Source organism: Dryas octopetala, chromosome 2 (genome assembly GCF_963921425.1).
Source record: "Dryas octopetala chromosome 2, drDryOcto1.1, whole genome shotgun sequence".
In the NCBI taxonomy this organism is placed as follows: domain Eukaryota; kingdom Viridiplantae; phylum Streptophyta; class Magnoliopsida; order Rosales; family Rosaceae; genus Dryas; species Dryas octopetala.
Genome location: NC_141367.1, coordinates 3,469,419 through 3,493,163, shown reverse-complemented (window position 1 = coordinate 3,493,163; position 23,745 = coordinate 3,469,419). Strand labels below are relative to the sequence as shown.

The window sequence follows — 23,745 nt, the reverse complement described above, 5'->3', positions numbered from 1 at the left end:
GATTCAATGTGTAGACAGATTGTATTGTAGCCTCAAAGAAAAGACAAGTCAATTAGAAGAGGGAAGTATTCTCTCAAACACTTGGTGGGGATCCAAGGAAACAAAATCATTTTTGCATGCAAGTGTCTCTTTCTTCTTTTCTTTTTTCTCTGGACCAGTTCTTTCACAAATTGAATGCCCAAATTTTATACACCCAGACGTCTCCAGCACAACATAGGGCACTTTGAGTATGTATCTCAGTCTTGAAGCTAATCCCCATTCCACACACTCACGGAGAACAAAAAAAATAAAAAACATATTGGAAAAATTCTAAAATAAACAATAAAAAATTATATCAAAGTTATTAGAAGTTTATAAAAATCTATCAAAGTCTATGAGAAAAGTCAAGCAAACTCTATTAAAACTCTAAGCAGAATTCTAGCAAAGTCTATATGGAGTTTATGAAAGTTATTAAAAATCCTTCAATTCTACCAAAGTCAATGACTTTTAAAAACTCTACAAAAGTCCATTAAAATCCTAATTGAATACACCCCTCTTAACATAAATATATAATATAATAGATGAAATATATTAAAATTCATCATATTATATTACAATAACACAAAATTATAAAGATAACACTATTAAATTTTAAAGATATGCAACCAAAATTAAGATAATAAATTAAAATATAATTATATAATATAATATTTTTATTAAACGGGTATACGGGGAGAGGCGGGGACGGGAATGGTATTACTATACCCGCTTAATCGGGGTGAGTCCCCACAGAGATTTTCGGGGGCGCGGAATTTTGCCATCCTTAATCACCAGCCCCCTTTACAAACATGCCACGTCACTAACCCAACAAGCCTATGGACCTATGGTGCACACGCCCACACCCAGTTACCTTCCCACTTCATCATCACTCTTCAGAGTTAATTCTACTTACACCCCCTGAGGTTTATCGTCTTTTCACATACATCCTATGAGGTTTTGAAAATTACACATATACCTCATGAGGTTTCAAAAATATTGCATATAACCCCCTACAAGAGAAAAAAATATTTGTATTGAGGTTGGACCTTACACCTTGAGTAATCTTATTAAGCCATTTAACCTCTTAGCATGCTTTTTTGAATAATCTCTCATCATTTATTGTCTCACTATAGGGGTTATATGTAATAGTTTTGAAACCTCAGGAAGTGTATGTGTAATTATTGAAACTACAGGAGGTGTATGTGAAAAGACGATAAACCTCAGGGGTGTAAGTGTAATTAACTCTGACTCATCGACAAGTCACCGTTAAAGCTCCGGTTTTGAGTTTTCGCTCCGAAGAAAAACCAAAACCGCCCCAGAGCATCAATATCTCTGATTCTCTCTCTCCCTCTCTCTCTCTTTCTCTCTCACCACTCACCACTCACCACTCACCACAAAAGAAAAAAAGAAACAGAGAACAGCTTTCAGAAAGGTTGACACACATAAACTGAATTCGATTTTCCCGCGCTCACTCAGTTACTCCACATTGAATGCCATTGGAGGCCTTTCGAGTGTTGCAACTTCTTCCTTGTAATTTGCATTCTCTCTGTTCCTAGGGTTAGGGTTTTTCTCAATCTTTTTAGCTGTCCTAGGATTAGGGTTTAGGGTTAGGGTTAGAATTTTGATTGGTCGTCTTTTGGGGAGATCACAATGATGTACGCCGATCCTCAACAGCAACAGCAACAGCAACACCACCAACAGCAGCAGCAGCAGCAACATCCACAGCAGCATCAGCATCAGCATCAGCATCAACAGCAACATCCGCAGCAGCATCAACAGCAACATCATCAACATCAGCAACAACATCCGCAGCAGCATCAGCATCAGCATCAGCATCAGCAGCAAGGTGGAGAATTTCATAGGGGCCCACCGCCGCCAATGATGCGTCAGCCATCTGCTTCTTCGACTAATATGGCCCCGGAGTATCACCACCTTTCTGCCCCTGCTCCTCCTCTTCCTCCTTATGATGGTTTGTGCTCAATTATTATTATTATTATGCCTTGCATTTTGTTATATCTTGTTGTTTGGTTTCTGGGAAACCGAAGGAAACAAAAAAGAAAGAATTTGAAGTGTATGGAAGTAATTTACCTTGAGAAAACCTAAATAGATTTAGGGTACATTTTATTTCTTTTAATTGGGGTTTATAACTATGAAATTTAAAGTTTTAAAGCTACAAGGCTATGAAGAAAATAATTTGTAAATGAGACCCCTAGACCTAGATATCCTGAAGTTTTAGGGGTTTGCAATGTACAAGGGTGTGCCAGGTGATTCTGAAGGTGTTAATTATGATTCTATTGAAAATACTAGTAGAGTTTAGTCGGAAGTTTGGTGTAGATGTTATAATGAATTTTCTGTTTGTCTCTGACAAATGGTTTGTTTTTTGCAGCTCATGCTGATGGTTTTGCTGCAAAAAGGATGAGAAAGCTTACCCAGAGGAGGGCTGTTGATTACACTAGCACTGTCGTGCGATATATGCAGGTAAGGTCTAGTTGTTTGCATTATTTTTTGATTTATGTATAATAAAACAGCTGCCAAACTCGCAAAACATCACTACATGTGTGTCCTTCGGATATTTCATTTTCATTTTTAGATGTGAAGAGCCTGAAGGAATCTGCTTGCCATTGTCTCTTAGTCTTGCAAATTTTTATTGGTGATTGAGTATCTTCTAATCTGGTATCATTATTCTTCAGATTCGAATGTGGCAGCGGGATGCAAGGGATAGGACAGTATTGCAACCTACACCAGCAGCAGCAATTGATGTCAGTGATCATTTGTTATTTCTATTTTTCATTTTCTTTGAGCATTAGTAATGGTTGACTGGAAGCATGATTGTAGTCTAATTTTAGTCTGAACTTTGTGTATATGGTCATTTTACTTTTAATAGTCTTTTTTTTTTTTTTGGTGTAGATGTTGCCGACAGTTGCCTATTCTGATAATCCATCTACTAGCTTTGCTGCAAAGTTTGTGCATACTTCTTTAAACAAAAATCGATGTTCGATTAATCGGGTTTTGGTAAGTTGGACTACAATCAAGTTTTGGTCAAAGCTCATGTAAATCCTCTGTGTGTATGTGTGTTTTGTTTAACAATGGGTCATTGAGCATATTGTTGTTTTCTATTCGAGTTTTAAGTTATATTATTTTGGTACTTATGAGCAAATTGTATGTTTTTTGGATAAGTTACGGTATTTGAGGCAGGGGGATGAACTATTGGGGAGGTTTAGCTACAAAATAAAAACATTTTAGGTTCAAAATGGCCAGGGCCAGACAGATCCTGGGTTGACCATGCCCCAGCCCAGCCTGACCATTTTACAGGTCTAGTAATGTTATTTTTTATTTTTTTTTTTAAAATTAAAGAGAGGGGATAATCTGAGAGAAAGGAGAGTGAGAGAGGAGAGATGAGAGTAAGTGAAGAAAGGAGAGGGATAGATAAAATTAAGATTAAAAATTAAAACCATTTAAAATCTGTTTATAGTTTTTTATAAAAGTTTGTCCCTTACCTCTCTCATCTCTTCTCTCCCCTCTCCTTCTGTCTTTAATTAAAAAAAAAAAAAAAGGAAAACAAGAGACAAAATATGCTACCAAACAGATGTTTCTATATATCATTGTTTAGTTTTTTAGTTGTCTATGTTGAACATTTTATTTAGGCCTGAAAAACTATTATGGTGATGTATATTCCAACGGAAATATGTGCTTTTTCTTGTTCCTTATTATGTGTTATGCTCATTGAACTTGAGCTGTCTGCTTTATTGGGCCATGAACCAAAAAACTTTATTTTAGTGTTTGCACTCATATATTTGAAGTGTTCTCGTTTTGTATTGGATTTATGGTTTTAAACTTGTTTGGAAGATCATAATATAAATCTTTATTGTCACTCTATTATCTTTAGTTGCGCTATCATTCTGATGTTGGCTGACCCTGCTCCCCTCCTTTTTTTTCAAAGTGGACTCCTACTGGGAGACGTCTTATTACAGGCTCTCAAAGTGGGGAATTCACTCTTTGGAATGGACAATCATTTAACTTTGAAATGATTCTTCAGGTAAATAATTATACATGGTACATGTTTGCTTTTTTTAATTACAATTATATTGGATGTCAGAATGATATTTTTTGATATTATTTTATTTCAATTTGTAGGCTCATGATCAAGCAATCAGGTCTATGGTATGGAGTCATAATGACAATTGGATGGTCTCTGGTGATGATGGAGGCGCAATAAAGTAATGATACATATAATTTCAATTGTTAATAAGTTTTATTATATGAAAAATCATAATAGTTCTAATATGTTCATACATATGGATGTACTTTTTAGATATTGGCAGAACAACATGAATAATGTGAAGGCCAATAAAACTGCTCACAAAGAATCTGTTCGTGACCTAAGGTAAATGTTCACATGTGTACTTTTCTTCATTCTGCTTGAGTTATGTCTTAACTGACTCTTTTTTACAGCTTCTGTAAGACTGACTTGAAGTTCTGTTCCTGTTCTGATGATACTTCTGTTAAAGTTTGGGACTTTGCGCGGTGCCAAGAAGAGCGCACATTGACTGGTAAAGTGCCTTGACTACACAACAGATGTGGAATGAGTTTGTTGACCCTAATTTGGTCGCTCGATCCCAGTACTGTGGTGCTGGTTTATTGTTATGTTATCTTTTTGATAAGATTGATATGTTGTTATCTAACATGACTTTCTATTAATGAAATGCAATACTGGATTGATATGTTGTCATCTAACATGACATTCTATTAACAAAATGCAATACTTGCCTTTCTAACCTTCATCCAAAGTTCTAAACACATAAGCATCCATTTTTTGTTTGATTACATGTTTATTTATAATTTTCTATCTGATGAGAGAAGAAGATCTCCTCAGTTGACTTGAGAGGAAGTGGGATTAAATACGTAATCTGTTACTGACACCTTTCATATTCTGATTCTACAATTCCTTTTAGTTTTAGCCTACAGCTTTGCCATAATTGGCAGCCCTGGGTGTGCACTGGCATTTATATAATTGGCAGGGGATTGGAATTGTGTGCTAGGCAATAGACTTCATTTAGAAATGTTAGAATGTTCCTAGGGTTTTTCTTATGATATGGGTTACGTGTTCCAATAAAACTGGGTTTAGTTGAGACCTTTGTCTATTTATTTACTTTTTTTTTTGGTTATAAGTGAGTTATATTTCTTTAATTATTTTTAGTTGGGAAAAGAGGATTTGGTTTATGGTTGTTTACCACTTGGGATACAATATATTGCACAAGTTAAACATATACTACAGTTGGTTGAAAATCATTAGTTTGTGAATTCAAAAGTGCACTTCCCCTAAAAGTTTTTGAATGGGGAGTATACTTTCTTTTTATGAGTATGTTTGTGTGTGTGTGGGAAAAAGCGGATCTCGCATTTGCCAATAGGGCCAATATGGCTGTTTGAACAGGCCCTTTTTTTTTTTATTTTTTTTTATTTAAGGTTTTTCCCCCTTTAAACAACAGATTGTATTTCTTAGGGTCAGAGTTGGGTTAGCTAGATCCTAAGCCCTAAACGGGCGCCTTTTAACAAAATTTAAGGTAGTGTGGGATCCTGCTGCAGTGCGGGGTCCTGTTTAAGAAGCAGACTCTATATGTACGTATATAAGTTTTTGACAGTTTTTGTTTGCATCATCTTGATGCATACAAGCATGTTGTGTTATCAGTTTCCGGGATACTTGTTGGTTCCTTTAGTAGCTTACTTTGTTGAGTTCAAAGCATGAACTCTATAACCAGATTATCATAGATTCATAATTGCATGAAGTTTTCTCCTTGCTTAAGTTTTTGAAATTTTGTTCTTTGGCTTTGTATGCTTTAAAAGTGCATGGAGTAACCTTAGAATTTCTATGTGTGTTTTGAACTCAGGCAGGCCATGGTTGGGATGTGAAGAGTGTTGACTGGCACCCAACAAAATCTCTACTAGTTTCAGGTGTTGGCAACAATTGAGCTTATGTGTTAAGATATTTATTTTTTAAGTTGGTGTTGAAGTACTTATTCCTTATCATTGGTCTATGCTTAGGTGGTAAAGACAATCTTGTCAAACTTTGGGATGCCAAGTCAGGGAGAGAACTCTGTTCATTGTGAGTAGAGAATTTGGCAGTTAATCCTGTAAATTTGTTTGTATGTTGAAATTCTTAAAGATTTTATGCATGCCTTTGCAGTCATGGCCACAAAAATATGGTGCTCTGTGTGAAATGGAACCAAAATGGTAACTGGGTTCTAACGGCTTCAAAGGATCAAATCATTAAGGTAGGTACCTAATATTTTGCTTTTATGCTGTCACATAAGTTGATGTAGGATTGATTTTTTTCTTTTGAAAATTTCAATTTCTTTGTATGATCGATAATATTGTTGCACCCTATACTCTCAGCTTTACGACATTAGGGCAATGAAGGAACTTGAATCTTTCCGCGGGCATCGAAAGGATGTGACTGGTTAGTGAAATTTCTTCTCATAGTGCAGACCCCTTTTGAGGTTAATTATTTGGCTAGATTTTGATGGATTTGTTTATACAAATTTCTCGCAGATCATGTTCTGATTTCTTTATATTATTTATTTATTTATTTATTGGGTTGGTCCGTGGTGTGCCATAGTTGCCAAACTTTCTCAAAGATATATCTTCTAAAATGTGAGTCCTAGTTCTTATAGAACTAGGAGGAAGATCAAGAACCTGGGGGTGATGGCCTTAACTTTCTTTTCCAATTACATATTGTTACCTCTTAAATTTTTCCCTACTAGATTGATTATATTTATCACCATCTTTACAGAAGATCCCTTTTTTCTTCGACCTCTTAACCACAAAACCCTAATTTTTTGTGGTGGATGTGTTTCATCAAGCTCTTTCATGTTGTCTTTATTTCTAGAATTTCTTCTGATTTTAGATTAGGTGCTAATTTGATTTGATTTGATTTTAATTTAGTTTTCTATTAAAATAAATCGGTTTTAATTTTTTGGTATCTCCAATATATGTCTTTATGTATGGGGGTTTTGTCCGCTTTTCTGATAATTTTTAGAAACTTATCCACCAAAAAAAAAAAACAAAAAGAGGGAAAAAACAGAAACAGAGGTACCTCATAACTGCTACTCATAACTGAAGTTCTCAGCCTCACTTTCAGCTCTGAGGATTGACCCTTTTAGTGGCAACTGACAAGCACAATTATAAACCCTAAAATCAATTTTACTTGCTTTAAAATCTATAATTATATTCAGTTCCTAAGATCTAGGTACAATGTAAAAACCTGCAGGCAGCTTTAAGTTTCCAGTCAGGTATGACATAAGTTTGGTTTGGAGCTTTTTATTTAAGTCACTTTGGTGGAAGAAGTGTCCACCAATATCAAATTGAGAACAATATATAAATAAGGAGAGAGGTGATAATAAGTCCACAAGTCAAAAATGTGCTCTATTCCCCTTGCTTGCACCATTATAATGGCTCACACCTACCCCATGGAGGGCCTAAGTTGCTACAATATATTTGCTTATGCTTTGTACGAGTATAATGCTTATGGTTATCATCCTTTGATTTTTTTTTTTTTTTTAGCTCTGGCTTGGCATCCGTTTCATGAAGAATATTTTGTCAGTGGGAGTTTTGACGGATCCATTTACCATTGGCTTGTTGGGTAAATTCTATTCCTGATCCGTAGTATCTTTCTATAGTTGTATTTTTCTTTTAATCAGCGTTAGTTTATCACTCATCTCTCTTATTCTTTACCTATCAGAAAAAAAGAAGCTTTTCCCAGTTTCTTTCATGCTTTCTTCTTAATTCATTACGCAAGCCTCTAATTTTCACCCTTACTTCTCTTTTGGTGCAATACTTTAAGTATGTATTTTCCAAAAGGAAAAGAATTGTGTTGAAAGTAGGGAAACCCATATTTGCATTGTAATTCTTGAGGTGAGAAAGGACAATATCAGCTTTTCCTGGAATTTTAAGTATCATATGTAATGCTGGAAATAAAGGAAAAAAAACAATAAATATAAATGTATTTTTTTTGCAAAACTGTATTGCATTCTCCATGACCTTCTGGATGACTGGGGAAAAATGACCGAGGTCTCATAGTAAAGTTTCAGTATTCTTAGTCCTTTTTGTTTGGGTTGTTCGGCTCTGTTTTTTATATTGTTCCTTGTTGCAATTTGGAAGTGCAGATAGTTCTTGTTTCGTAAATTCGTATGACCATTAAAATTTATTCTGATGAACAGGCATGAAACTCCCCAGGTTGAAATTCCTAATGCACATGATAACAGTGTGTGGGATCTTGCATGGCATCCTATTGGTTATCTTCTTTGCAGGTATGTATATCTGTCTCCTTGTTTATGATCATGTACTGCTTTTCTTGGTGTATTTTCTGTTATTTTATATTTAAGATGAAATTTTTGTTGTGATACGTGTGAAAGTTGCCAAAAAAACTGGTGGACTGCTCTCAAAACCAATTCACTGTATAAATTAAAGTTGATAGGTATAAAATGATCTTCTTTGGTAGCCTAGTTTTGCGAATTTACTTTAAAGGCAATGCATATACTTTTTTTTTTTTCTTTTTCAATTGCTGAATATTATTGCTTAAAAGTCATCTGATTAGGCTGCAATTTTCAACAGACTGTGTCCTAGGATATAGTGGTAAACCAAATTGCCCCATTGATTTATTTGTTAAATGAATCTTAAGGGAACTAACCACTTAGGAAAGCAGCTGTAGGGTAGAAACTTGATTGGTGTACTTAATAGATTGTTGGGTAGGGTTTGTGCTTGGGGAGTCACCAAAGTTCACTTTGCTAAATTCCTTCCCCCCCCCCCCATTTTCTGTTGTAATAGAATTCAAATATAAATTGGCTAGGGAAGAGGAGCATAGCACTGTCAAATTGTAAGTTTGTTTTTTGTTAGTAATGTAATTGCCATGAAAGCCTTGTAGAATTTAAATCAAGGGAAATTTATTTGGAAACCTTGTGGTGTGTCAAAAGAGGCGTGCTTTTGGTATAAGAAAATTATTATTTTGCCGTGAATTCTTACATAGATTGGCAGTTATTGCTGCAGCATTGACTTGCCTATTTGTCTGTCTTATCCAAGTCCAAATACGTTGTGATTGTACTTTGGTTAGACGTGTCTAATGTTCGGCTTTTGACCAATAAAGTGGCCACCTAAATCTATATATTTTTGGCAGGCTGCATGTTCAAGTTGAAAGTCCTTCCTGTAAATATGGGCATCCTGATGTTTTAGATTTTTTATATAGAATAATATTGGTACACTGTCAACAAGCTAGTATCATCATTATCTGAATATTTATTACGTAATGACAATGGCTTCATTTACTTGTATTGTTCTTCTGCAGTGGTAGCAATGATCACACAACGAAGTTTTGGTGTAGAAATAGGCCGGGAGACACTGGTCGTGATAAATTTAACACCGGTCAGAATCAAGGTTAAAATCAATATCTGAACACAATATATAGTGTGTTATCTTATCATAAAGAATGCCATTTTTAAGCATTCTAAGTTTGACCTTTGCCGCAGAAATAATGGATCAACATTTCCCTTAATTTTTGTGATTTCATAAAATAATTAATATTGTCAACATACTTGGATGTTTATCTTAATCTATGAATCTTAATGGTGTATATGCTATGAAATAGGGGTGAGATTATTGAGAAATGTATGAATTTGTAGTTTAAATTGAGGTAGATGTAGCCTAACTTGAAGGAAGCACCGTGTTATTTTTGTTTTTCTCAGGTTATGGTGAGCAAAACCCTGCTTTTGCTGGTCGCATGACTGGTAATTTTGCAGTACCTGATGGACCACCAACTCCAGGACCATTTGCTCCTGGGTTGACTCGAAACGAAGGAACCATTCCGGGTGTTGGAGTTGCTATGCCGTTATCTCTTGATGCATCAACTCAGGGAGAGCAACAGCAATCTCATGCACTTTCGATGCCTTTAGGGGCTCCTCCTCTCCCTCCTGGTCCACATCCCTCTCTTCTTGCCGTAAATCAGCAGCAACCATATCAGCAAAATCCTCAACAGATCCCACACCAACAACACCAAGCTCACCCACAACAAATGCCCCCTTTGCCTATGCCACCTCCAAATATGCCACAGCTACAGCCTCCATCCCATTTACCCTTACTGCCGCATCCTCATTTACATCGCCCGCCACCTCAAATGCCCCCCCTTGGTATGCCATCTTCAGCTCCTGGGTCTTTGCCTATGCCTTCATCAGTTCCTACCTCACTTTCAATGCCAATGGTACGTGTGTTTTTTGTTTTGCAAATAATTATTTGTTACATTACTCACCTCTTGTTTTCATTTATAAGTTATATCCACAAAGGGTGATTTCTTTATAAGTCAGTATTCTTTATTTCAAGTAACAAATTCGGAAGATTGCTTTGGTTCGTTTGTGTTGCTTACAACTAGAAGTCAGCATGTTCTTTGCAGGAACTCTGATTAAGAAATTGTATGAAAGTACACTGAACAAGTTTCTCAGGCTTAGCTGCCTTGAGAAACTCCATTAGTCCATTTTTACTGTTTGTTTGATTCCCCTGCCGCTGACATAAATGTCACTTCATAAAAGAGATATAATCTCTTTCAAAAATCATGGTATTTCTGCAGTTTGAGAATTTTTTTTTTTGGTGCTTTCCAAAATCTAATGATAATATGCAATCTGTAACATTTTGTGGAACGAGTAATCGCATGTGGCCTTGGTGTTTTTTATTAACCTTGTCCTGTGTCATAAAACCAAAAGTTAATGAAATGAATATCTTATTTTGATTACATTTATTTGAAGAGGTCTTACTCTAACTAGTACCTTGTAATCTGAAACAACACTGATCTAAAAGTGCCTCCGAACTTCTAATTTCAATTGTAATGATTATTTTGATTTGTTGTCAACCTAACATCCATTGAGCACATGCAAAATTGTAGTTTGACTATTTTTGGAGATGATCCTAGTTGACTATGTACTCTGCTTGGAAAATATTTATAATTGCTAATTAACATTAACTTGGTTCTCTAGGGAATGCAAGGTACAATGAATCAGATGGTTCACCCATTGCCACAAGGTCATTATATGGGCATGAATCCAATGCACTCGGGACCTCTACCTACAAGTGGGGCACCTCCACCTGTTGGAGGTTTTCCAAATGGGATGCCAAACATGCAGGGCCCATCAAATGCAAGTGGGGGTCAAATGTATCCTCAGGGTGGTGGCTTTAATCGGGCACAGTCTGGACAAATGCCAATGCTACCAGGGTATAATCCTTACCAGGTGAGACAGAATTGTTTGCTGCTTCTATGCACTGCATATTGATATTATTAAAGATCTCTGGCAATGGTTGAGAGACTTTCCTAAATTTCGACATTACTCAGCAGAAACTAATGTGTTCTTGTCTTGCTTATTGCAGTCCAGGGGTCAATCTGGTATGCCTCAACCTCCGCCAGGACCACCACCACACGGGCAAGCCCCTCAGTAGATCAATTCCTTTCAGATTTAACTTTTCTAGTCTTCCCTCCCTTTCTCTCACTCTCTCCTTCTCACCGGGACAGCTTGTTTGCATGTACTCAAGTGTAGAATTGACTCTTATATTGTATATAACAAGCTGGGGTACGGAAAAGTTGTCATTTACTCATTTTTGTTTTTTGTTTTTTGTTTTTTGTTTTTATGTACTTTGGCCTCGAATTTTCTAGATGACTTTGGTTGATGAAACAAAAATATTATTAAAGATGTCTTCAGTTCCATTTGGCTTTTATTGTATTGCGTTCGTCGGTTATTTTAGCACCAGCAAAATTGTAATGATCAAATTACGTACTCCTTACATTACAAGACAGTGGGCATGAGTAGTTCTGTTGATTTTGTAATATGTTCACCTTACTCAAACATTTTTCCTACATGTTTCTCAATAAAATGAAATATAAAGAGTTTTTCTATATGAAACTTGTTATTCCATATAAATTTATTTATTTTTATATTCAAAATAAAAAAATAAAAAACTATTTTTCTGTAGCTAGAATTTGGTAGCTACAGATGTAATCTCTATCTGTAACTTAAAACTTGCATCTATAATTTAAAATCTGTCATTTGCAACTTAAAAAGTTTATCTACAACCTAAAATCCACAAATGCAGAAGGGGATGCATCTACATCCGTCGTGAATAGAATGGCCTTTAACTAAGGGGTGCAAGTAATTGGGTTCAGCCAACCTAAACCCACTCAAACCCATCCCAGGTTTTTTGAGTCCAAATTGATTTGCATGTTGTGCAATGTATATTTGAGTAACATATGTGGTGTTTTTGAGTAGCATAAAAAGATTGAAATAACCGTCTACGTACGTGCTACATAGCCACTTTGTCAAAAAAAAAAAAAAAAAATTGGGTTACATTTGGAGGGATTCAAACATTGGGTATATCCTAATCTTAACTCATTATACATTCCCTCTACTTTATGCGGTTGGTTTATTTGGGAGACATATCATTCCCTCTACTTTATGTTTGAGAAATTTTATTAAATGACATTTTTTAATACAAAAAACACCTTTTTGACCCTTAGCTCCAAACTTAATCTTTCTTTACTCCTTTGCCTATTTTCGGAAAAAAATTCCCTGATATACACCCTCCTCTTTCACTTCAAAATTTTTGTCACCTCCCTTTCTTTCTCAGTGCAACACAACAATCGCTAAAGCACAAATAGAGGTCAGTGACCTCGCCGGGCTCTAAATCGGAGAACGGCAACCTTGGACCTTGTAGCTTGCAAAAAATCTCCTTTTATGCTTAATGTGAATGCTGCTCTTTGAATATAATAAATGGAAAAATTTATTTGAAAAAGTGAGTTTGTTGTTAGATACTGTTAATAATAATCTCCTACCTAGATAAGGTTTTGTCTCCTTCTAGTGTTAGGATTGGCTATTCCTTGTGATTGTTGAATTCTTGTACATCAAGCAGTCTGTTGCTTGCATCTTAAGTTTTAGGCTTGTATAAATATGGGTTAACACGTTTAATAGAATTATCAAATTATCAATTCCTACATGGTATCAGAGCTTGGTTATTCGCTTGTAAGGCCCAACGGCCATACGTGCTCCCACGTCACCCAATACAATTTGTTCACGTGTAAGGCTTAAAAATCTCACCACACGTGCGGGGGCGTGTTGAGAGTAATGTGGAGCAATGTCCCACATCGGAAAACTAAGGCTTAGCATATGTGCTTATAAGTCTTGGGGCCTCTCCACCCATTGCCAATTGGTTTTGGGTTGGATGCTCTAATTCTATCATGGTATCAGAGCGGATTTTGCGTTATATCAAGGGTTCTCTTTCCATGGGTCTTCTCTTCCGTCCAGCTTCGGGTCCATTATCTCTGCGTGGCTACTCAGATGCTGACTGGGCTGGCTGCCCGGATACACGCCGATCCACATATGGGTTTCTTATTTTCCATGGATCGAATCCCATCTCCTGGAGTTCCTCTAAGCAACCCACTGTGTCGCGTTCTAGTGCCGAGTCCGAGTATAGGGCCTTAGCCCATGCTTGTGCCGAGTCCATTTGGCTCTCCTACCTACTCAAGGAATTGCGGCATTCTCTCTCTCGGCCTATCATTCTCTACTGTGACAATTTGAGCACTACGTATATGGCTGCTAATCCAGTTTTTCATGCCCGGACTAAGCACATTGAGTTGGATTATCATTTTGTTCGTGAACGTGTTAAAATGGGAACTCACCAGGTTCATTTTGTTCCCTCTGTTGATCAGCCTGCTGATCTTTTGACTAAGGGTCTTCACAAGCCTCGCTTTACTCTCCTTTGTTCCAAACTTGTCTCTCCTAGACCGTCAAGTTTGAGGGGGGATGTTAATAATAGTCTCCTACCTAGATAAGGTTTTGTCTCCTTCTAGTGTTAGGATTGGCTATTCCTTGTGATTGTTGAATTCTTGTACATCAAGCAGTCTGTTGCTTGCATCTTAAGTTTTAGGCTTGTATAAATATGGGTTAACACGTTTAATAGAATTATCAAATTATCAATTCCTACAGATACTAAAAATATATCCAAATATGAAATTTTGACATGAGTGTGTTGTTCAGATCTGGGTTTGTTGTTCCAGATCTGAAATCCGACCTGAGTTTGTTGTTCTAGATCTGAAATTTTGATAGTCGACAAATGAGAGAATATATGAACATGATGAACTGGCTGCAACACCATCTAATGTGGCGACCATTTGTCAACTATTAATTAGTAGATCATGTGTCGACCATCAAAATTTCATATTTGAGTTCCATTGTTGCTAAGCTTTGAAGATAAACACGAACAAAAAATTCAAATCTCCGAACCTAATAAGATGAAACTCTCAAAGTAAAAAAGTTATTTCATTTAGCTTTCCCCATCATCTATCAAATACAGATCTCCAATTTTAACCTTTAATGTCGATCTCCATTTTATTTTCATCAATCTTTCTCATTAATTTTTTTTTTTTATACACAATCCCCATCATCTAATAAATGGAAAAATTGATTTGGAAAGTTGGGGTTGTTGTTAGATACTAAAAAAAAAATCCAATATGAAAATCTTGTTCCAAATATGAGATTTTGATCTGGGTTTGCTGTTCTAGATCTGGAATTTTGATGGTTGACAAATGGACGACAAATGGGAGAAGATGAATTGGCTGCAGCTAGCACCATCTAATGTGGCGGCCATTTGTCAACTATTAGTCGACCATGTGTCGATCATCGAAGATCTGAATTTGAGTTCCATTGATGCCAAGCTTTGAAGATAAACACAAACAAAAAATTCACCTAACTAGATGAAGCTCTCAAAGCAAAAAATTAAGTTCTTTCAGTAAGCTTGCCCCATCATCTATTAAACCCATATCTCCAATTTTCATTGGATCGGTATGGCTAGTCAACCAATACGTGGGTCCGTCAGTGGTGGAGAGAGAAGGAGAGAGATGGGGCAGGCAAAGGAGGAGGATGATAGTGGAATGGTGTTTCCCAATTTGGTATTTCCATACCACATATGATATGGTGTTGATATTCTAGAAAGAAGATGGGTTGGGGAGAGAGAAGGGAGGTGAGGAAAATTCTGAAGTGAAAGAGGAGGATGTATATCAGGGGTATTTTTGTCAAAAAATAGATAAAAGAGTAAAAGAAGATTAAGTTTGGGGCTAAGAGTTAAAAAAATGTGTTTTGTATTAAAAATGGTTATTTAATAAAATTTCCCTTTATGTTGTTGTTGTGGGAGAGTGGAAGAAACTATTGTACATGCAATGTGGAAGTGTCATATGGCTAAAAAATTTAACAACCGACCTTTGTGATGTGGTGTCGATTTGGCATGTTTGTTCTATATCCCACATAGGGGAATTGGAGTTGTTCCTGGTGATTGCGTGGTATTTATGGCCGGTTTGGATGGAACAGTTGCTTAAAATTAAAGGGTCGCCCTCAATCACATGATGTTCTTGACAAGTTGCAGGGTTGCAATAATTTTTTTCAGGCCAAGAGCCTCGTGTGCCACCTACTGCGCGTCACAATCTGTGTTGGCAGCCTCCTATTGGGATGCTAAACTAGAACGTTGATGCTTCTTGTCGATCTGTTGGACGATCAGCAGCTAGGTGTTGGCCTGCTGAAATTGAATTTTAATGATTCTCATTCTTCTATGATAATGGATGTTATATATAGGGCTCGTTTGGTGATATTTTAGGTGCTACTTGGTGTCCTTTTCATCCTTCTACGAAAGATTCTACTTAGGCCTTCCACTACAAGGCCGAAAAAGGATGGATACCATTTGTGATCACACACAACTCCTATGGGCAGGAAATGGAGACCCAAAAGGAAGTGGAACCCAAAATGATACTCAAATTTGGGTCATCACCAAAATTGATACCCAAATACCCTTAGGCCGGAAGAGAGAGAAATAAGTTTGGGCCGCTGACGCAATTGCGTTGTGGGAACCACATGTCAAACCGGTGCTTGTTGCATCGCCTCTGGCGCGCATGGAGCCCACCAAGGTCCAAGATTATTCATAACCTCTCATAATCTCCTAACCTAGTTAACCTTTTAATTATAAAGTTTCATGTACGTGTCACATTGATTTTCCTGCTACAACTTCAAATAAAACAATTAAAAAAAAAAAGAATCGGGAGAGAAAAAAAAAAGAAGAAAAAATTACAATTTAATCCTTCTAACATTTTATATTTAGAAAAAAATCTTATGACTTTTTTTTTTTTCCAAATAAAGTTCTTATTTTTTCTAAATAAAGTCCTTTAACCATTGCCTTATTACAGAAATACGTCATTATTTTTTTATTTTTTGAGGGTATAGAGTATGAGTTAACCTCGTACCTTCCTAAGATATAGAATGAGGTTTGTGCAGGTTGCATGTTTGGTTTTAACTCTGAGAGTTTGAGCTCAAAATCTCAGAGTTAAAACCTAATATAAAGCCGACAAATCAGGACTTGATGAAAAAGTAAAAATACATTACCGAACACTCGAAAATGACTGCCGACCACTCGAGGCCTGGTATGTGTGGAAAAAATAGAAAATAATGGACCAATATTGTGTAACATACAATTGTTACAATATTATTGGACTTTATTTAGAATTTTAAAAGCCATAAAATTTTAGTCAGTAAATTATAAAATTAAAAGACTTAAAATGAAGTCTCCGAAAAAAAAAGGAAGTGTTCTAACTTTTCTTTTCCTTTTTGGAACGTGAGATGAGTTTCGTCTCCTCCAATCCAAAACCCTTTCTTTCTATACCATAGTGTTTCTTTTCTCTGACGTTTGTGTGCCAGTGTTGATGAAACTCACGCGCGTCTCCTCTTGCAAAGTCTAATTTCCTCCATTAGTAAGACCTCCATAACCAGTCTATTGTTTCAGTTATGGCTTTTTTACAATTGGAGCTTAACACTCTTTCCCAAATTTTAGGATTATTGGGGGATGATTTAGGCTTGGGATTTGGGTCTTTTTTAATTTCGTTTTTATAATTTTTATTGTTCATTGGGTCTTTTATTGGCACACAATAATGATATTCCATTGCATCTGAGTCTGTCTGCTCTTACTGGTAGAGATTCCTTAATTAAAACCAACGGACAAGATTGTTCTCTTTCTTCTAACTCGCAGAAAATGGGCAACGCTTCATCCACGAAGAAAACTGAATTGTGCCATAATTACCCACCAACGAACAGTAGTCACAGACCTACAAAACAACAAGAAGAGCAAGAGCATGATAATAAGAAATCCTACATTCTCGAACTACCAAACCACATAATATTTGAGTTCTTCTGCAAAATCCCAATCAAGGCTCTCGTCCAATACAGTGTGTGTGCAAGTCTTGGCGTCGTTCGCTCTCAGACCCGGACTTCACCAAATACCTATTTTCACGAACACACACTTGGGTTTTGTTGAAAAACCCCAAAATGAAGAGCCTCTTCTTAGTTGACGTCGAGAAGGCCACTAACCGTGACTATGTCATAATGAAGTTTCCTACAGACTCGAATGTCCCAACTGATATCCACTGCAACAAAATATAGCAAAGGCAACCAATTTTTTTTGGTAGGAATAGATGCAACTGCCACTGTTGTTAGTTTGTATTGCCCATTGCCACCCTGCAGTCACCATATAGCATGTTGGAGGTTGGTGTTGGCGTGGCAAGGGAGCTAAGGCCACCCACATATAAGAATGGTGGAAGCTTCTGCCAAAACCTGCCATGACAGTCTGCAAGGTCCGGTCCTCACCAATGTTGCAGTTAGTTGGTTTCAATTGTTCACCATATCTAATGAGGTTGCTATATTGGTGGAGGATTGATATTATTAAATAATGTTATGCCATGGTTTCTTCTACTATCTTGTTAAAGGTGGGTTAGCTAGCTCACTAATTCCAACAGTTCCTTGCTGCATTCCCACCTTCTTGGTATTAGTTTCTAATTTGGTTTCAGTAGTTAAATACCCTCTACCATGCAAGAACTTTAGTGACTATTTAACTGAGATTGAAAATGCATTTTCCCACCAAAACGATTGCTGCAGTGGGATTGAATGTACTGCAGTGTCTAATTAATCTTTCATTTGCAACAACTAGATATGCATTTTTTCAGTTCCAAGGTATTGCAGACTTTATTATGAATTAAAAAAATTTTCTTATAAATTAAAAAGACTTTATTATGAATTAAAAAAAATTCTTATAAATTAAAAGACTTTATTATGAATTAAAAGAATTTTCTTATAAATTTAAAGAATTTTCTTATAAGTTTTAAAACACTCCCGGTTTCTATTTAAAAACTGTTTTTATAAAGAATCTAAGCCTAATTATCTCTAACAAGGATCATATTTTTTCTAAATATTTAATTTAATTTAATTTCAGTTTATGTACCAAATCAAAACACTATTCCACCAATTGATCAGTAGCTTGGCCAATCATCAACCAAACAAATTTTTGTTTTTTGGCACCTACATACTCAATTAATTGTAATTGCATGACAATCGGAATTTTCAACTGAATTACAGTACTATCACTGCTCTTCATTTGTCTATTTTCAGTGTTTGGATTCTAGTTTGAGAATCCAAACACAATTTTCCATTCAAAGCAATTTTGACTAGCAAATCAATACCTTTTGAAAATCAATGTTATAACCCCATCCCATTTTCTTCACAAATTCACACTAAGGCCTAAGATCATTGCCTTGAATCAAATGTGCTAAGCCGACTCACTGAAAGTAATGAACTTTCCAACAAATTTACATAACCCTTCTCACCAAAATTAATTTTTGAAAAATGTAATTAGATTAATATACAAACTCAGCCTACTCTTAAAAAATAAAAATAAAAAAACTCAGCCTACCCAACACCGTATTCCTTAGGCCTAAGGCAAAGTAACTTTTAACATAGATACGGGTGATGTAAACTGTTCAAATATTGTTGAACAGTTAGGATTTAAATTCTGGCACAGTCTGGTACACAAAAAATCTGGTAGAGCATCCACATTGACAATTATTAGGTTCGTTGATTTTAGGTACCAAATTTTAATAATTTTTTAATTTAGATACCAAAATTTAATAGCATTTTAGATTAGATACTAGTTGAAAAGTCAAATATAATAATATAGTAATTATACTATAATTCACAAATATTACATCACATGCCATTAAAATAAAAAAAAACATCGTCAATTACAAATAAATCAATAAAAAAAATATTAGATTTGTGTTTGATTGTTATGCAGCAAAATGACTAAGGGTTTAGCTCCCGGGTTTGCCCAGCCATAAGCTCGATAACCATAATTCTAAATCCTAAACCTCATTTATATACACAACACCTCATTTATATACCCTACATCACATCTCTATATCATAAATTAAATTACGGGCAACGTTGTAATTTTATGCTCGATCACAAGTACAATTAGACTACATTAGCCAACTTCTAAGAAAATATAAAAGTCTCAAGGACAAAAATGTCAAATAGAAAGGCCCAAAACAAGGGACCAACATGTTTGTGACATAATCTAAAAAACTATATTTAAATTTAGTAATCCAATTGAAATATTATATTGTCTTTATGATATTCTAAAATATTGTTAGGATTTGATATTTAATCATAATTTTCTATTTCTTTTTTTCTTTTGATTAGTGAATAATATGTTTTCTTTTACTTATTAGTGTTATTATTGCCCTTTTTTTCTGGGCCATGAGTGTTATTATTGGGGTTGAATACGAGTTTTTGGGGTTTACTAGATTACAACATACAGTATCGTTCTTCAACGAAAAATAAAAAAGAAATATTTTTTATTTGGTAAAAAAAAAATTTGTTGACTTTAGTTACCAAATTTCAATGTTTTTTCAATTTAACTACCAAATTTCAATGTTTTTTCAATTTAACTACCAAAACATTTATATCATTTTAGTTTAGATACTAAATTTCAATTTATGTACCAAATTTTAATGTTTTTTCATTTTAACTACGTACCAAAACGTTTATGTCTATTCACTTTAGATACTAAATTTTAATTCAAGTACCAACTTTAAAAAAATAGTTCTACCAAGCACTCGGTACTATTCACGCTCGAGAGAAATTTTTTTATTTTTTATTTTTTACAAACTTAACTGTGACTGTCCAACTGTCATAACTTTTTTACTAATTTGTTGTTTTTCAGCGTTTGTGAGGCTTAAACTTTAATCTTTAATCTCTAGATTGTAGAACTTCATCCCCAAGCCTAAATCAAAAGCATTAAACCCTTATAAATATGAAATTTTTATGAATTTCATATAGTCACAACAGAAAACCACCAAGGGCTCGGCACTTTGGCCGAGCGTTCGGTGTTAAAAAAAGGGATTAAACCATTTTGCTCCCCAGACTATTACACTTGTATCAGTTTGCTCCCCAGACTTCTAATTTGGAAAATTAAGGACTCTGACTTTTTCAATTTTGCCAATTGAGGTTCTTTTGTCAATTTACACATTTTTTATCCAAATCTTTGAGGGCAAAATGGTCCCTTCCAATTAGATCTTATCATTTTTTCCTCATGCATCATTTTTCCTCTTTTATTTCTTGTTAAATTTTGCTTGATCATCTCAACATTTTAGATGAAAAATGTATAAATTGACGGAATAACCTTAATTGGCAAAATTGAAAAAGTCAGGGTCCTTAATTTTCTAAATTAGAAGTCTGGGGAGCAAACTGATACATGTGTAATAGTCTGGAGAGCAAAATGACATTAATCCCTTAAAAAAATCACATTTCGTACAGATTTGTGACCTAATCCAAAATGTCTTGTTCTAAGTTAGTACCTAAACTAAAAAAAAATGTCTTACTGTTTTACTGAAAAACTATTGATATTTGGTATTTAATCATAATTTTCTAAAAAAAAAAAAAAACATATTAGAAAATTAATAAGCAACACTTGTCCTTTTTTTTTTTTTTGGATTGAACACTTGTGCTTTTTTGTTTTTTGGACTGAACACTTGTCCTTTATAAATTCATAATACCTAACGCAGTGTAACCAAGGAATTAAATTTCATTTTTTTAGGGTGTCGAAATCGAAACACATGTTTAATAATTCTGCGGAAAGATTTCGTCGAAATTTTGGCGAAATTTATCGAAATTTACCGAAATTTATCAAAATTATCATATTTTCTATTTTCTCCAACTTCAAAAATTAACCAAAAATAGCTCGAGACTCCAAATAATTCACCGAAAAATTCTACGGACTCGTATTGATGAGTACTAATTTCATATAACCTAAAAATAGTCAAATTGCTTTCAAAAAAATTATGAAAAATCCTACTCTTATAATTTAATTCTGAAAAAAAATAATAATCGTCAAATTCTTGAATTTTCATTTTCTAAAATTCATTTCCACACAACTAAACTCTAGAACCACAACCAAAGGTCTAATTTAGTTAAAATAAATTTAAAGAAATTTTTAATTCCTTTAAACAAACCTTAAAACAAATTTGAAAAATTTAAGTAACAAAATTATCATAAGCCAAAATTTGGGTTGTTACACTTAGTGAAGACAAAGCTTGGCTAGGTAAGAGAGAAAAGAAAAAAGGAACGAAAGAAAAAAAAAAAAAAAAAAAAAGACTGAAGAGAGAGGCACGGGGAAAAAAAGTAAGGAAAGAATAAAAAAAGAAAAAAAAATGAGGGGGGGGGTGTAATGTCCTAAAAAAAAAAAATTAATAATAATAATATTTATGGGCTTTAAAATTGGGTTAAATTTCTAAGTTTGGGCTTTAGCCCAATTGTTTTACAAGAAATGAAAAGCCCAACAAAAAAAAAAAAAAAAAAAAACTAAATGGATTTGAAGATAATAACCAACGCCATCAGCTTATCTAAATAATCATTAGATACATCCCTCTTAACTGAAAATGCATGCCAATTAGACTATAAGAATAGTCTTGAGCAGCAAAAAGAAAACTGAACAGAGGAGACAAAGAAGAAACCCGAGAGAAAAAGAAAAGAGAGAGGAAGAGAGAGAGAGAGAGAGAGAGAGAGAGTGAACTAGAGAGAGTTAGAGAAGGAGAGGTTGGAAACTCTATAAAGGTTAGAAACTGAAATTTTTATCTTAGAAGTTTTTCTTTAAACTTTCCATAAACTAACCCCTTTTTGTCATCTATGGTTTTTCTTTACTGTAGGAACTCACAGCTTTTAGCCTCTATAGAACTCAAGGGGGGTATAAAGAAAGGTGAGTTTAAGGAACCCATGGAAACATGGGTGTCCTTAACAAATTTTTTTTTCTAAAACTTGTTGTTTTATAATTTTATTTACACACCTTTCTTTTATGTTGTAAAACTAAAAATTAGGTTGTAGATAGCCTTATTATAGCCTTAGAAACATGTTTTGCGGTTTGGAATTGAAGGAAAATGAAAAACAAAGAAATATGAAAAATCTGGAAATTTTTCCAGAAAATTCGCATGTTCGTATGGCCTACTTTCGAGCCTTATAACTTGAGTTTTAACCGTCCGTTTTTTATGTTCTTTATATGGTTGTAAAGAGGTGATGCACAGCTTTAAAACAAGTATAAGTTTTCTCAATTTGGTGAAGGTTTGATAGGTCAAAAGTCGAGTAAAAAATGAGATAAAAAAACTGGTAAACAGGGACTGTTTAAAGAAGACGATGAACAGTGACCGGCCAGCCACCCCACTCGCACCGCCGGCGCGTGCGCTGTTTCCGGCGACCGTTTTCGCCCAATTTTTCACCCTCCTAACTCTATTTTTTGATACGAGTCCAATGGTACAAGTTTCGTGTCAATCCGACACCTCTAAGTTAGAGTGTGAGTTACACTCTCCTTAAAAAGAGAGTGAAATAAATTTAAATTTAATTAAGTTATATCTAAACTATATTTTTTAAACTTTTTAGACCCGAACACATAGGAACGGACCAAGAAGGAACTCGTGCTCAAGGAATTAAGGTAGGGTCTCTATTTCCCCAATGGTTGGACTATATTACAATTAATCCTTGTGTCATGTTGTATGATTTTCTTGTGATAATTTATCTTTATTACTTGCGATGATATTTCTTTATTAAATGTATCAAGTCCATTATATTTGTGAATAAGCTTTTATTATTAATCTTGTAGGTGCACTGTGAAATTCCTAAGTCTGTGATACACTTAAATTGCGTAAGGTTAAATTATTATGCATGTACTATTTAATTTTTCTATACATGCATTAATGTTTATCTTTACATGCATAATCATAAGTGCATAAGAAAAGTGTGATTGTGAACAAGGTTAAGAAAATGATTAATTGAGACACCAAGAAGAGAGGGAGATGAACTTGGTGGTCTCGTGATTTATTAGAGATACTATAGAGAAAGGGAGATGTACCTGGTGATCTCATGATTTGTGGAAGAATTATTGAAGAAAAAGTGGAACTAATTATATTCAAAATATTTGGGCTTAAGGGATGGACGGATGTTGGCTCATACTTGGGACATTCGGGGCTACAGTGGAAGGATGCACGGTATGGGACGTGTAGGCCTGTTTGTCTTGGGTATGTGTCAACGGGAATGGTTAAGGAGTGAGTACACACATTCTCATTGCATATAATTGAAATCATTATCTGTATTTATTTTGTTTTACTGAGACATTGATTAAATGTGATAACTGGCCATGAGGGATCACTATACCCTACTGAGCCTTAAAAGCTCACACCCAAATAAATCATGCAGGTGACGGAAATATGACCAATGATGTGGAATACCCAAGAGAAATTTAGAGAATTTGCTGGAGTACTATGTTTTGTTTGTTTATCAATACATTGTAATATATAAG

General features: G+C 35.0%; 1 protein-coding gene across 2 annotated transcripts; it reads left to right on the top strand.

Moving 5' to 3' along the window:
• The first annotated feature begins 1,354 nt into the window (after window positions 1–1,354).
• Window positions 1,355–11,747, top strand: FY (Transducin/WD40 repeat-like superfamily protein). 2 transcript variants are annotated; one of them, XM_086231585.1, is made up of 18 exons: window positions 1,355–1,987; window positions 2,405–2,496; window positions 2,709–2,777; window positions 2,926–3,030; window positions 3,959–4,054; window positions 4,153–4,235; window positions 4,331–4,402; window positions 4,471–4,568; window positions 5,908–5,967; window positions 6,058–6,118; window positions 6,200–6,287; window positions 6,409–6,472; window positions 7,576–7,654; window positions 8,232–8,321; window positions 9,353–9,429; window positions 9,750–10,261; window positions 11,028–11,279; window positions 11,416–11,747. In XM_086231585.1, exons 1-18 carry the CDS (start codon window positions 1,669–1,671, stop codon window positions 11,482–11,484), a joined length of 2,286 nt encoding a protein of 761 aa, XP_086087711.1. In that variant the 5' UTR covers window positions 1,355–1,668; the 3' UTR covers window positions 11,485–11,747. The 2 variants fall into 2 exon arrangements, with proteins under 2 accessions (XP_086087711.1, XP_086087710.1); XM_086231584.1 differs by having other exon boundaries at window positions 9,353–9,441.
• The last annotated feature ends 11,998 nt before the right edge of the window (window positions 11,748–23,745 follow it).

Excerpts from the sequence above, each read along its gene's own strand:
- FY (XM_086231584.1), top strand. The coding sequence starts at position 1,669 with ATGATGTACGCCGATCCTCAACAGCAACAGCAACAGCAACACCACCAA. Across the intron at positions 1,988-2,404 it reads TCCTCTTCCTCCTTATGATG|CTCATGCTGATGGTTTTGCT; the intron begins GTTTGTGCTCAA and ends TGTTTTTTGCAG. Across the intron at positions 9,442-9,749 it reads TAACACCGGTCAGAATCAAG|GTTATGGTGAGCAAAACCCT; the intron begins GTTAAAATCAAT and ends TGTTTTTCTCAG.